This window comes from Trematomus bernacchii, unplaced genomic scaffold (assembly GCF_902827165.1).
Source record: "Trematomus bernacchii unplaced genomic scaffold, fTreBer1.1, whole genome shotgun sequence".
NCBI lineage: Eukaryota > Metazoa > Chordata > Actinopteri > Perciformes > Nototheniidae > Trematomus > Trematomus bernacchii.
The window spans coordinates 751,092-767,304 of NW_022987881.1; the positions used below are offsets into that span (position 1 = coordinate 751,092).

General features: G+C 38.2%; 2 protein-coding genes across 2 annotated transcripts in view; both read right to left on the reverse strand.

Annotated features, from left to right (window-relative positions):
- The window catches only part of mpzl1l (myelin protein zero-like 1 like), a 33,109-nt gene extending 31,077 nt beyond the window's left edge, over positions 1 to 2,032 (reverse strand). The window contains exon 1 of the mRNA XM_034114147.1: positions 1,896 to 2,032. Within this exon, the coding sequence (XP_033970038.1) occupies positions 1,896 to 1,968 (73 nt within the window). The 5' untranslated portion in view covers positions 1,969 to 2,032. The remainder of the gene's footprint in view (positions 1 to 1,895) is intronic.
- Positions 2,033 to 4,656: 2,624 nt separating this feature from the next.
- Positions 4,657 to 16,213, reverse strand: part of rabep1 (rabaptin, RAB GTPase binding effector protein 1) — a gene marked incomplete at its 5' end in the record, with an annotated part of 33,083 nt that continues 21,526 nt past the window's right edge. The window contains 4 exon segments of the mRNA XM_034114154.1: positions 4,657 to 7,498; positions 10,977 to 11,093; positions 12,530 to 12,628; positions 14,937 to 14,992. Coding sequence (XP_033970045.1) covers positions 7,397 to 7,498; positions 10,977 to 11,093; positions 12,530 to 12,628; positions 14,937 to 14,992 — 374 coding nt within the window.

Sequence of the window (16,213 nt, forward strand, 5' to 3'; positions counted from 1 at the left end):
AGAGCTGAAGCGGTACATCTTATCTAAATACAATCAAAATAACAATTAGTTCGTGCTGAACATAAGGGTATTTTATAGTGAAAATGACGGAAAATAGTGTAAATAGTGAGCTAAGTGGTGGATGTTAGCGAAGTACATTTACTTAAGTATTGCACTAAAGTACTATTTTGACATGTTGTGTGTTCTTTACTTGAGTATTTCCATGTAATGCTACTTAGATACTTCTACTCCAATACATTGCAATGCAAATATTGTACTTTTTACTACACTAAATGTAATCTAACAATCATAGTTACTATTTACTTTGTACATAACAAACACATCATTTGCTGATATGGTATAATGCAGTACTGTATAACGACTCTACCGTGTATTTCAAGTATCTAGATTGCTCCACATTGACAAACTACATTACTTAAAAGCTCTTACATGTATAAAGAACTGGATAATATAATAAACATAATAATATAATACTGTGAAAAGATCCATTCTTATTACTTTTGATACCTAAAGTACACTTAGCTTAAAATACTTCTGTACTTTATATTATTCTGGCCATTGTGCAGAATGAGTACTTTAGCTTTTTGTACTTTAAAGCTAATACCTTTGTACTTTTACTCATGCAACATTTTGTAACAAGACTTTAACTTATAATGGATTCTTTTTGAGACCATAGTATTTGTACTTTTACTTATAAGTACAAGATCTGAGTACTTCTTCCACCTCTAAACTAGTAAACCCTGGGGCGACACGTAGTGACCTCACCGAAGAGCCCCACGCCTAACGACACCATTATTCACAAACATGGCACTTTAATGTGTCTGTGTGTATCATCAAAGAAACTTACATGATAGCACACATGTTTGAACTTTGTCTGTATTATGAGAAGTCACTTTACAATTCGGCATATTAAAAACACAGAAATAATCCCGTAATTTAGGTAAATATGACTGTGAAGACATGGGTGAAGACCTGTTTACCGCTGAGATCACACCGTTACCTCCCATAGAACGTGACTATAGCAAGGGCGGTAGCTACCACTCTGAACCAAACCTCATTCAAATGATAGTGAATTTAACTATAAACTTCAATTAAATACCCTATACATGTACCAATAGGTGTACAAGCATAGATGTAGCTAATACTGTATATATAGATGATTCCGGCATTGTTAATTATCATCTCTAGCAACAGGAAGTGAAGAAAGGTGCATTAATTAGTAAGAAGAGTTTAGAGGGGTAGCCACCACTCTTTACTAAATCTCACTCAAATCATAGTAAATGTAACTATTAACCTTAATTAAATAACCTTTACATGTTACCAATAGGTGTACACGATTAAGTAGCTTTAACACACTGGATACATGTTTTCGGCAGTGTTAAATAAAGGAGAACAAAGGTGCATTAATTACCACTCTACACCAAATCCCCCTTAAATTATAGTGGATTTATCTTTTAACCTTAGTTAAATAACCTTTACATGTAACCAATTAGTATAAAAGCATGTATAGAGAAAAGACTCCTTATAAAGATGTTTTCGGCTTGGTTTAATATCGTCTATAGCCACAAGAGGTAAACACTATTCACCAAATCTCGTTTAAATTATAGTGCATTTAACGATTAACCTTAATTATATAACCTAACATTTACCAATAGGTGTGTGCGTTTAAGTGTAGCTTAAAATCCCTTTATGGATGTTTTCGGCAGTGTTAAATCTCGTCTCTAGCAATAAAAGGTGAACAAAGGTGCATTAATTAGTAGGAAATGTTAGGTTTTAGGTGCTGCTGTACATGAAACAACGCTAGCTAGCTAACCTGGTGTCCCACCTTAAATAAAGAGGCTAAAATCAAACACATCCAAATTCAAATATAACCCAAGATGGGCTTCAGCACTCACCTAATACAATACATAGCGTAAATCCAGTTAATAAAACCCGCCTGCAGCTCATATTTGACCATTTTGTCTCCATTATGTTGTTGTAAACAGGAGGAGTTCCTCTGCTGTTTTTTTTTCCTCCACCCTGAATCGTTTTTCTTCTTCGTGGGAAGTTTTGTCGGCGGGGTTCGAAGTTGTTAATGAGGAGGATGCCCCCTGGAGGCTGAATAGAGCTATTACAGCTGCCATCTGAATTCTAAAATAGATAAAGTAATACAATAAATAGTCAATAATAAAATGTAAAAAAATAATAATAAGCGTAAAAAATAATACATAAATAGCAATAAAAAATAAATAAAAAATTAAAGTTTAATAAATAAGATAAAATTAAAAATGTCAAATATATAAAAAAATCATATCATATATTATATAGTTTGTGTCTTTATGTACATCCTCACATTTCTTTAAAAGGCTATTACAGCGGTCACCTGCATTGTATAGTAAGATAAGGGCTTATTTGATTATTTCACAGTGATAAACCTGCAGCCTCTCTTCCCCTTCTGAGCTGCTGGACGTCAGTGTGTTACTACCTGAGCAGACTGTGTGTTCTCTCTGTGTGAGACGTGGTACAGTAATTAGATGTGAATAGGTAAGGAAGCTGTTCTATAGTTTGCTTTGTTTTGTAAATTGTCTGGTGAGCCCTCTTTGTTTTGAGTCATTAAAAAAAAATCTCTTCTCTTTAAAACCCTAGACTATTAGGGAACGTAACAGATGCATGTAATGTAAACAGAAAAATAACAGCCAATATGCAGCAGGGAATTTGACAATTTGTAAAGGCATGAAAGCCTCAGAAAATTACAAATATTCAAGTCTTTAGATCAGGGGTGTCAAACTCAAGGCCCGGGGGCCAAATCCGGCCCGCGACTTCATTTTCTGTGGCCCCACAAGAGCTCTGAAAGAATATAATATGTTTATTATACGGTTACATGGCGATTTAAAGAAGCACGTTGCCCATAAACTACATGCCCCACAATGCATCTCAAATTTGACTTTTTTTTTTAAACTTTTTTTTCCAGAATTTGGCTTTTCTTTTTAAATCATTTTGTGACATTCTCACTGAAGAGACTTGCAATTATTTCCCCTAGACTTCTGCTTTCAGACGTAGTTAATTATGAAGTTATTACATTATCCGATAATAATCCAATGCAGAGGAAAATAATGTAATATAATACATTATTTTTATATAGTCTTGAAGTTACAACCGGCCCTTTGAGTGCAGCCATAATGCTGATGTGGCCCGCGATGAAATTGAGTTTGACTCCCCTGGTTTAGAAGATGTATTCTTGTTGTTGTCAAAACAGTTGACATCTTTACTGAAACCCATGCACATAGACTCTATGTGCATTTTAGATTCCTGTAGCTGCTGATTTATTATCAATTAAAAGAACAGAGATCTGGATCAGGAGTGTTTTATTTTAGACTGGATGCCATTTCATTTGTCTAACCCTCGTACAGATATTACAATGTAAAACATGATAACAATGCTTTAAGTGGAATGATAAAAGCTGCATCTGAAAGCTCAAACTGTGCACTTTCAATCAGAAATAAGTGGTTAATATTGAGCGAAAAATGTACATTTAACAGTAAAGTGCAAACACAGAATACAAAGATCTTTTTCTGGTTCTTTAAGTACAAACACTGATATTTAAAATAAACGATTTGCATGATTATGTCTTCATGAACTGACTACGTTACATTTATGTTATGGTAGGGAAATTGAAGTTTGCATTTGTCATATGATGTAAATCAAACATTGCTTAAAACACAACAAAAATCTGATTTGCTCACAATTCAAACTCACCTAAACCACGTACTGTATGTATACCTCATAATTAAGCTGAGTGTCATTTTTAATTATTTAAACCAGGGGAGTCAAACTCAATTTCATCGCGGGCCACATCAGCGTTATGGCTGCACTCAAAGGGCCGGTTGTAACTTTAAGACTATATAAAAATACATATATAAATATATCATATATATAAAATAATGTATTATATTACATTATTTTCCTCTGCATTGGATTATTATCGGATAAGGTAATAACTTCATAATTAACTACGTCTGAAAGCAGAAGTCTAGGGCAAATAATTGCAAGTCTCTTCAGTGAGAATGTCACAAAATGATTTTAAAAGAAAAGCCAAATTCTGGAAAAAAAGTCAAAATAAAAAAAAACAAGTGAAATTTAAAAAGAAATAAGTGCATTTTGTTTTTTAAAGAAGTGACATTTTGAAAAAAAAGTAACATTTACAAACAATTCTAAGAAAAAAAGAATATTTAGAAGAAAAAAAGTCAAATTCTGAGAAAAAAAGTCAAATTTGAGATGCATTGTGGGACATGTAGTTTATGGGCAACGTGCTTCTGTAAATCGGCCTGTAACCATATAATAAACGTATTATTCTTTGCAAGCTCTTGTGGGGCCACAGAAAATGAAGTCACGGGCCGGATTTGGCCCCCGGGCCTTGAGTTTGACACCCCTGATTTAAACGCTAAAAACCAAGTAGTAATCGCTGCAGTTTGAGCTTTCAGACAAATTCAAACATCCATCTAACTTTTCAACATTTACTCCATAATCTTGGGGATTTAACGTACATGTTTTCATATAATCCAGCAGTGTTAGATCAGAGATTATTGAATACAAATCAGTGAATGTCTGCGGTGATGAATCTTCATATTAACGCCATATGGGCCACGAGTAAAATGAGTTACTGTAAAGAGACAAACGTTAAATTAGAGGGTTTTAAATGTCACAAACACACCAAGCCGTAATGCAATAAGGCCTTTTCAGAGAAGAAACACATCATGAATATTATCTACTTTCACCATTTCTCCGCTCACAATCAGACACACGGTATTTCTGTCAGTGCAACTTGATATTTCTGGATCATTCATAAATATCAACGTCAGATATCTACAGTATAGACAACATGAAGGAAATGTAATACATGCACGTCAACAAAGGAAAACGGTAATCAACATGTCCTAAAAGCTGCGTGATTATATGGATATTGTTTTAATCACAATGCAGAGAGAAGTCCCCCTTTATCACTTCAGGATGATTTGTTTTCAATAGAAGTTCATTAGTGCCGTTTTAACCATTTAAAGTAACATCGAGGGACCGTCTGTATTCAAAGCAGACTGCTGGGAACAAAACAAAAACAATTGAATTTAGTTAATTGGTGAAATCCTACTTTTCTGTCTGCATGTTTGAACATCAAGAATGTTGTTAAAACTAGTCATTTTCCACTTTCTTCAGCTCCAGAAGTCTGTATTTCTTTATATTTTCTCTTAATATTTTAAAACTGCAGCAGCTGCCACCTCTTGCGTCGGGAAATAATAATTGTCAAATATGCCACAAAAAAAACCTCCACTTCCTTAGACCAATTCAAAATCATTCAATGTCTTATTAAGGGGCAATGAGACTCCTGCTGTTTAACACCCCAAAACACACAGATTTCATGTGTAATCTTGGAGTTTTAAAATCCGTATTTTTAGTTAAACTGCCTTGATTAAATATGGTTAATTAAAAAGCACAATTTGTCAATTTAAGTTTGGGTAAAAGCCTTAGGATGCTTCATTAGAAACAGAACGTCTGAAAGCGTCTGAAATACACTTACATCTGAGGGTTATTATTATTGCAATTTAAGGAAAACACACACTTTTTACGGCTTTTGTGTCGAGGTGTGAAGTACTTATTTTCACTGTAAAATCGATGTGAATTTAACATCTGAAAATGTCCATTTGTAAGATTTGTTTATGTTACGAGAAAAACTATTATTTTCTTTTGAGTTAGACGTCTTTGGGTAAAGTGTAACCACGTCGTACAACCTGGTTTGTTTTCGCAATGCAGATTTTTTTGTCCAGAAAAGTTACAGAAAGATCCGCGTATTTTAATTTAAGAACTTTCTGATTGCAAAGTCTTAAGAATACAGTTGTCTGTTTTAATAATACATCAATCACAGATCAGTCTTGGTTTGCTTTCTAACACCCTGACACTTTAAAGCTGGAGTAGGCAGATTTGTTCTTGCATTATTTGGCAAGAATTCATCATATTTTGAGCACATTCTCCTTCAAGTCTTAGCCCAGGGAAGGCAGTTTTCTGGAGAGGCAAACATTGAACGTACAGCCCTCCATCTGTCAAGCCCTTTGGGAATAACACGCTATGATTCAAGAATAAAGCTATCTGCAAAGCGTGCCAGGTTTCTCACTTTCTCTGAAACGCTTCCCTGATATTAAACAGCTTCTTGTTTCGGGGTTTCTTTGCAGTGTCGTTGCCAATGCATAAAAAAAGCCACTTATTCTGCAGGACTTTCCTCCTTTGTATCAGGCGTTTAACTTCTGAACTCACCATGCATGCACGTCTACTTTTGTTGAACAGCCAATAGGAATGCTTTCTCTCTGAAATGATGTGTGATTGGATAATTGGTCGCAGGCTAGATTTGATAAACCCTGAAAACAGCAGGAGTCTGATTTTCAAATAAAGCTTGAATTACAATATGCTGAGAGGTTATTGTGGATTATTTATTACACAATAACGGTAAAAGAAACTCTGCATAACCCAGCTTTAAAAGTGTTGAAATGAAACCCATTTGTAGCCTCAAAGTGGTGATTAATTAACCTTGGAGACACATCATTAATACGAAAAGTTATATGAATTTTGTTGGGATTTTACCCACTGAATTCTCCCTCTTTTAAGTGTCTTTGAATGAGCAGCTAATTGCTCATTTAAATTACGCTAAGGAACTCAAATAAAGGAACCAATCAAAAGGAGCGAAACGCGGTATAAAACCCACTTTACACTTCCTCTGTGTCTTCATGATTTTCAAGAAGGGTGGAAAATAAATCTTTGAAACAGGACATGGATATTTCTTCACTGTGTTTGAGCAGCTTTTAAAAAATGTCAGATGTGAGGAGAGGATGAAGGGTGTTGCCGAAATCCTGTTCTCAGTTAAATTATGTGCAAGTGTTTCCCATGAGTGTCCTTCATCGTGTCTTTGTCACAGGGCGAGAATGAGCCAAAACAAGGAGGGAAAATGTCACAGAACAAAAACAGTGGAAAGGAAAAGAGGAAGCGAGTGGAAAAGGGAAGCAAGGACGAGGAAAATGTATGCATCCAATTTTCGTCTAAATTGACCTGGAAAGAGACGATGAAAAGTGCTTTTAGACGACGACAAACCTTTTTTGGTTGAGCTAACACAGACGGAAATATATATCTACAGTAGAAACGAGACACAGGGAGACCCCTCCGTCAACAATCACACATTTACTTATTTACATTTTTCTTGTTTTAGTAGTAGTAGTGTTCTTCTTCATTATTCTATTATCCGCAGTGTGCTCTGTACACAAGAAAAAGGCTCCTTTAGTCCCTCCACAACTCTTCTTCTGTGGTGGTTAGGGGGCAGGAGGAGGAGGAGGAGGAGGATGAGGAGGGGGAATGAAGCTGAAGCAGTTTCCTGTCAGTGTCATCATGTGTCTGGAAGCTGGTTGATGTCAGTCAAGTTGGTGTCGTTGAGGATGACTTTGATTCGCTGCAAAGAGTCCGCCTGTCGTATTCGCTCCAGCTGAACCTGCAGAAACGCACAGATAACTCAGTTTTATTCAATTAAAACACAACAATTCCCTTTGATTATCCCTTTGGTATGTCTCCTGTTTACTCTGTTATTCTAAGGCCCCATTTACACGCAAACGCAAACGCATACGAAACGCAAACGAACCGAATACGATATCAAAAAAGTCTTCTGTTCACACAAGACCGCTCGGGAGCGCTGGAGACACTGTAGTACATATGCCGGGCCTGTAAGTGGCGCCACAAAATACACCAAAAGCAGCGAAGAAGACCCCGGAGCATGGTTGCCATGGTTGCCCTTCTGTTTATGCCCCGCGGTGGATTTAGCAACATGAACTAGTTCTCCATGTCCACTTGTTGCTGATGGTTGTGGTAGAGGACCTGTAGATTTTGCACTAACATCTGTAGCATGATCAGTAGCTACTGACAGTAGCTACTGATCATGCTACAGCAGTGAGCAGCAGAGGTGGGGAGAGGCGGGGCTATGGCTTCATCGTTATCAGGAAATAATCGTATAGGGCAGGGGTCGGCAACCCCTGGCACGCGTGCCACCATTGGCACGCGGCACCGTAACCAGTGGCACACTAGGAATAAGTGGAATAAGTGTGCAAAATATTTAAATTGTATTTTCGGATCCTGAACGAGACCGCCGCCAGAGCGCGTCTCCCCGTTACCTGCAGAAGGAAGCCATGCACGCAACGCAGCCCCACTCTGTTTAGCTCCAGGCGACTTTCTGTCGCTTTCCTCCGTAATGCAGTGCTGATCGTTTCACCACAGAGGAAAGCACTTCACAAATTGCAGTACCCATAAGGAGCTGTAAAAATACCGCAGTTTTTGCGTGGCGATCAATATCGGCCGATACTCACTCTCTGCCGATCGATCGGTGCTCTCGATCGCGAGACGTAAAATACATGACACTTTTCTCTGTGTGCGGCAAAACAAGCTCGCCAAAATGGCTTCACCAGTCTGGCAGTATTTTAAGGTGTCCGAAAATGACAATAAAATAGCGGTGCAACGTGTGTGAAGCAGAAATCCTGCAGCTCCACCCGCTGTGACGGACCGGTGAGCGGAGCAGAACACACAAGAGTTAGACCCTAATGGCGCGTCTCCACTACAGCGCGGAGCACGGTTTAAGAGAGCTGTGACGTCAGCGGCCCGTTTTTGGTTGCGTTTCCACTTGGCCTAGTACCGGCTAGCGGGTCCTAATTCACAGTTTTTCTGGCCTCATAAAATCGTGGGTCTAGGGCCAGAGACAACGAGGCTGAGTCGGGCTGAGTATGCTAAACTAGAGAGAGCATCGCTGGCAAGGGGGCTACAACTACAACAAGATGGACATATTTGACCGTGATTTAATTGTAATACACGTTTCAAAATGATGCCGAAGTAACAACATACTGATACCGGTTAGTAAAAACCATGAATTAATGCTTTGTCAAGTCTGCAGACAGACGGCAGGCGAAAAACCTTTTAAAATGCGTGTTTTCTGAATGGAGATTGGCTAAGCTAACGCAGTATATCCTCCGACCGTCCACACTCACAACAACGGCCTATACAGACATAAATAAAGCAGCGACTGTATTCACCATGACACAGGCAGTCTGTGGTTTGTACTTGTTTAACTTTTGTCTAGTTTCTGAACATATATAAGGAGCTGTGAGCTCTGAGTGCTAACAGCTAACGGCTGTGTTGTTTTTCTGGGGTTCTCATTGAAGATGACGTCACGGCTCCGCCTACACTGCGTTACTATAGTTACTACCCCAGTTCCTAAACTGTAATGGAAATGCGCCATAAAGTGAGCCAGTCCTAACGAGGCCTAGCCATACCGAGCGGGGCCGAGCGAGGCCGTGTAGTGGAAATGCGCCATAACACACTTAGCTATTTTATCTACCTCTGGAACTAGTTATAAATATATGTATTCTTCACTGTCACTCATTACTGGATCAATGAGCTGCATGAGATACTGACAGGATGTCAGGAGAGAGAGAGAGGGGGAGAGAGGAAAAGAGAGCGCTTCAGCTCATTTCTCCCGTGTTATTATCCAAAGTTAATGTAAACTTGAATAATGTACTTCATTTGAATGTAACAATTATGTTGGTTGTTGTTTGTGGAAGCGCCAGTGAATGAGCCCCATTAACAGGTCCACACACTGCTTCCCCGCAGCGAGGCTCCCCCGCCCTCCTGTTGACAGTTCACGAGCGTCGAGCTCTTCACCCCCCGCCCCCCTTGATAATTCACGATCGTCGGCACGCTGATAAAAAAATGTTTTTTTGAATGGCACTTCATATCAAAAAGGTTGCCGACCCCTGGTATAGGACGTACACACTGAGCCGTTTGGCCCCCAGAGCGTTCCGGTTGCAGATCTATCCACCTTGGGACCCGTTATCGTTTGCGGGGTCCGTTTCCGCGTTTCCGTTACGGCCTCGTGTGAACGAACGGGCTATACGAAAGAGAAAAGTAGCGGATACAACCCGTTTGCGTTCTCGTGTAAACAGCGCCTAAGGCTTCGGATCAGAGCGTTCACATATCCCCACTTTGTCTCATGATCAATTTTGTTTCACTCTCCTGCTTTTACTCATTGAAAACTGAAAAACCAAACCCATTTAAGCTCACAGACTCGAGGTGGAAAAGTAGTTTTAACACGGTGTGAAAACACTATTTTACAAACAAAAATCCTGAGTTTTTCTAAAGTGAAAGTAAAGATCAGCAAAATGCACTCAAAGAAGCTCCAGCTGAACCTGCAGAGCGCCACAAACAACTCAATATTACTCAATTAAAACACAACAATTCTTTATTTTTCATTATTTATTTTGAAACGATTATCCCTTTGGCATGTCTCCCGTTTCCTCTGTTATTCTAAGGCTTCGGATCAGAGCGTTTATTTCCTTCTCGCCTGCTTTTACAAATTGAAATCTCTGTATACAAACTACAAAACTAAAACATTTAAGCTGTGTTTGGAATCAGCCACAAAAGTAGTTTTAACACAATGTGAAAATCACTTTTACAAATGAAAGTCCTGAGTTTGAAATGCACTCAAAGAAGCTCCAGCTGAACCTGCAGAGCGCCTCAAACAACTCATTATAATCCATTTAAAACTCAAAAACACAATCAAAATGTTTTGTCCCGCCTTATATCACAGTTCTAGTTTGTAATACTGACTAAAAAATTGTCAAAATAATTTCTATTTAGTGTCGTTTTCCCACATTTATCCAAGGATGCATGCTATGGTTTCCTCTAACAAGTGGAATAAACATTCAGAATGATGTTTATCGCCAAGTAGGTTACCACATAAGAGGAATGTGTCTTGGTGTACATGGTTCATACATTTACAGTTATCTTTATTTTGTTGTTTGTCCTCATCTCTTAAACACTCTCATGGTACTAGGATGGGTAAAAAGCAGAGAACAAATGTCACTGTGTGTGCGCTGTGTGCATGAACATGTGTCCAATTCTATTCTATTCTAAACACTCCTCTCTCTCACCTGAAGAGTCTGAGAGAGTTTGACGAAGTCCTTCTGAACCTGCTCACTGACGTCCAGCTCCGTCTGCAGCCGCTGAGCTTTGTCCTTCTCATCCATCGCCTGAGCCTGGAGCGCACTCTGCAGGAAGTCAACACAACTAAGGTCAACGGTCTCAGATATATACAGAGCCTGTCTCTGATTGGCTGAAACACCAAACAGATCATTGCAGCATTACCCATAATCCCCTCTGTTTCAGCCCTGTTTCCAAAGTGCTGATTCTCTGTCTGTTACTTTAGATGAAAATAAGGAGCCCCTCCCCACGCCCCTCTGAGAGACATTTGGTTACAAAGAACTCAATGGTGCTCTAGGAGGAGATTCAGGTGATAAGGGGGGGGGGGGGGGTTACCTTGGTTGCTGATTGGCTAATGGTTACACAAGACAAAACATCGTTATGACATCATAAAGTGGGCAAAATCTTTGGAGAGGTTTTTATAGAAATGGATCAAAAAGAGAGAGAATCTTTGTTCCTGAAACTTTCAGAGTCTCTTTACACAGAGGGGACACATGTTGATGAAGAAGAGACATGAAGAAGAGGGGACACATGTTGATGTAGAAGAGACATGAAGAAGAGGGGACACATGTTGATGTAGAAGAGACATGAAGAAGAGGGGACACATGTTGATGTAGAAGAGACATGAAGAAGAGGGGACACATGTTGATGTAGAAGAGACATGAAGAAGAGGGGACACATGTTGATGTAGAAGAGACATGAAGAAGAGGGGACACATGGTGATGAAGAAGAGACATGGAGAAGAGGGGACACATGTTGATGAAGAAGAGACATGAAGAAGAGGGGACACATGTTGATGTAGAAGAGACATGGAGAAGAGGGGACACATGTTGATGTAGAAGAGACATGAAGAAGAGGGGACACATGTTGATGTAGAAGAGACATGAAGAAGAGGGGACACATGTTGATGTAGAAGAGACATGAAGAAGAGGGGACACATGTTGATGTAGAAGAGACATGGAGAAGAGGGGACACATGTTGATGTAGAAGAGACATGAAGAAGAGGGGACACATGTTGATGAAGAAGAGACATGAAGAAGAGGGGACACATGTTGATGAAGAAGAGACATGAGGAAGTGGATTTTGCATAATAGGTGACCTTTAAAATGTGATGTATCTTTACTGGTTGAATTAATGATTTTGTATCACAAGAAAGTTTACAAATTGCTAATATATTTATTGCACAGCCCTATTTATTTGCTCAACTTCACACCAACTACGTATTTTTAAGTTTAAACAAGCATGTACGACTAATTAAAGCAGCCATCATAACATTTACAACATCATGGCTCTGAAGTATCTGCCGACCTGGTCTCCTTTAAATGGTAAATGACGTTATGAAGAGGCTTCATCCTGTCTTTACGACTCCTTAAAGAGCTTTTCATTCACACTCCATTCATGCCATGCAAGATGCCAACTGCTCCAGGAGGCTCACGTTTCCACACACACACTGTTTCAGGTGACTTTGGTGTGTGAGGTGTGCAGGTGAGTGTGTGTCAATGACCTTTGCAGTGGAGAGTTCTCTGAGCTGCCGTTCCAGACTGATCCTCAGACCCTGAAGGTTCTCCAGAGTCTCCGTCTTCTCCGACAGACTCCTCTCAAACTACAGGAACCACAGAGTACATCAATAATACACAGAATACTGCAGTGTGTTAAATAAGTGTAGTTGAGTAAAACACACAATATATGCCTTAGAAATGTAGTAACGTAGAAATATAAGTAGCATCAAATTGGAATTCGGAAAGTTCACATTATAATAAATACACGTTTTGTAGTATGTGCTGAAACTAAACACAAATACAGTATCCAAATTATTAGGACATTATGGTGTTGGTTTAAAAACAATAGACTGATTAACTTCTAATTTTAGCAGTGGACAGTAATTAAATAGATTAGCTCAAGTACTGAACTTATTCAAATACTTGGTGGATTCTTGGGACATTTGCAGATCAATCTGAAAATCTGACGTAAAAGATACGCTCTCACTTTAATATTAAACAAAGAAAATGAACTACAGGAACCACAGAGTACATCAAAAACACACCCAAGTACTGCAGATAATACATTTGACCAGAGGTAGTGTTATGGAAGAGTAGAAATACTATGGTCTTAAAAGGCGCTCTATTATGTTATATATGTTTTTATATATATTACATATTCAGATTTGACTCACACAGAAGTTGTGTTTTTGTCTGCAAAATAGTGCTAACGTATCAAAAGTAAAAGTACTCCGTATGCAGAATGGCTTTTCCCCCATAGTATCATCCAACAACTGATGAAGAACAACATACACATGTCATAACATTTTAAATAAAATTATATTTGTAGTAATGTGTTTTTATTACATGTACAGCACTTTGGCTCGACCAAAAATCGCTTTTAAATGTGCTTTATAAATAAAACTTGATTTGATTTGAAATAAAATAAAACTTGATTTGATTTGTTTGAACAGTTTGGCAAAGTTAGTAGTACAGTACTGCATCATATCCTTAAATCATACCATGTGTTTTAATATGTAAAAAGTAGCTAGAAAATATGAGAGTTAACTAAATAAGTATATTTTCTTCTAAAGTGCAATACTTGAATAAATGTTGATCTGCAGGATATTTTCTAAAAGCCTGGATTTGCAGAAATGAAACATAAATACAGTGTTCAAATTATTAGGACATTATGATGTTGGTTTAAAAACAATACCCTGATTAATAGGGTTAATTTCTTTGACTAAAACTATGACGAAGCATGTTCGCCAACGACCTTTTTTTCCATGACTAAAACGAGACGATGACGAGACGGCACCGACGGCAGTAAACAATAACTGTAACGAAATCATCACGCAATATCGTTGACGAAAAGTGACGAGACGAAATATTATCAAAGATAACGTTACATCTCTGATAGTCAGTGTTTCTTGGGAGCAGTGGTCGCGTTAACCGAATACCCCCCCCCGTCCCCCAGTCCCCGTCAGCGCGAGTGAGTGACGAGTTGTGTACAGACTCGACGGGTAATAATGGGTTATGACGGAAATGTTACGATCCTGTCCGTCAAAATGACTGACAACGAAAAAGTCTAACGCCACCACTGCTTGGGAGAAAGAAACGATGTGATATTTGGGCCCATTTTCGCTGCAATGAGGCGGAGAAACAAAACGAATGCATTGTTTTATCAGAAGGGAAGCAATGTGGCCATACACAGGTAAAACACCACAAACCTGACCACTCTCTGCAAAGCTGCATTCTTAATCATTCAATCTGTGTTTTTCATCAAATAAGGACAAGATATAATCTTATTGTGAAATAAGTTTGACTAAAATGACAAATTGTTGGTTTTGCCTAGACTAGTTTGACTGAAATGTTCAATATAATCTGATGACTAAAAAAGACTCAACAGTTTTCATTGACAAAAAGTTGACTAAAATAATTAGTTTTCTTCGACTAAAATAAGACTAAAATGCTCAGACTTTTAGTCGACTAAAACTTGACTAAAATGGTTACTATTTTAGTCGACTAAAATAAGACTAACATGCTCAGACTTTTAGTCGACTAAAACTTGACTAAATAAAAACAGGATGAAGGTGACTAAATATGACTAAAACTAAAAAGGAAATTTAACACAGGACTAAAACTAAATTAAAAAATAGCTGACGAAATTAACACGACTGATTAAGTTCTAATTTCAGCGTCGGACAGTAATTAAGTAGATTAGCTCAAGTACTGAATTTATTCAAATGATCAGATCAATCTGAAAACACACATTTGTACCTTGCGCATTGGGTATTGTGTAACTGCATGTCGGACGCAAAAGACACGCTCTCACTTTAATATTAAACAAAGAAAATGGCAGCTGTCTGCATTGACTGAGCAATTTCATTTAGGTGTATATAAGTTCCAAGTATTACTGCATGTATGCATTACCTTTTCTTTCTCCACCTTTATCCTCTCCATCTCCGTCTTGAGGCTGGAGAAAGATGCTGTCGGAGGAAAGGAGACGATCACTAAGAGGATCGTTAACATCTGATTCGCTTTAAGTGGTCTCTTAAAAACACACATCTTTGCCAACACTTCAAAACATGTGAGAGAGACCACACACACACACACACACACACACACACACACACACACACACACACACACACACACACACACACACACACACACACACACACACACACACACACACACACACACACACACACACACACACACACACAACACACACACACACACACACACACACACACACACACACACACACACACACACACACACACACACACACACACACACACACACACACACACACACACACACACACACACACACACACACACACACACACACACACACACACACACACACACACACACACACACACACAGTGTTTCTCGTACCTTCCAAGATGTCTGAATGAAAGTAATCAACGGAAAGGAAAAGCAGAAACAGAAGAAAATGTAAAAATAATCCAGAAAGTAAAAAATATTCACGTTGGAAACATCCCCACAGAAGTTAAAGGAACAGTTCACCCAAAACTCACTGACATTGAATACAGTACAAGTTTCCCTAGGCTCTCTATGGTGCAAGAAAAACATAGATATGTATTTCATCGCGTTAAAGACAGCGGAGCGTCCGGGTCATTACATCTTATCAACGCAAACAGACAAACGAAAATAGGTCATAAAACGTCAGAAAAAACTTCTAAATGTGCCTTTGCAGTTTTATCCAAGAGTGTTTCATCCATGCAAGGACAGATGGAAATCAAAATACATATATTTTATCAAAAATCCAGCAAAATTAGATTTAAAGATTATCCTCGCACGAGCACAGGAAATTAAACAAGAGTTTTTTTGGACATTTTAAACCCTTTTTTTGCTGTTTTTCTTTTGTCTTTCTGAATAAAAGCGGTAATACTAAGGTCTTAAATGACAGATGTCAATATCCTGATTACAAAATGATACCACAATAGAATAACAGTGTGTTTTTGTTGGCAAAAAGTAATTAAAGTATCAAAACAATAAATAAATATAGTGGAGAAAAATATTTGAGTATGTGAAGTATGTCAGAATAATACTCGTGTAAACAATACTTACTACTAACAATACTTATATTAATAAACTGAGTATGGATTAAAAAAAGTAACTCATACAACCCCAATAAAAACATCTCTTCAACACCATCAAATAAAAAAACACGTT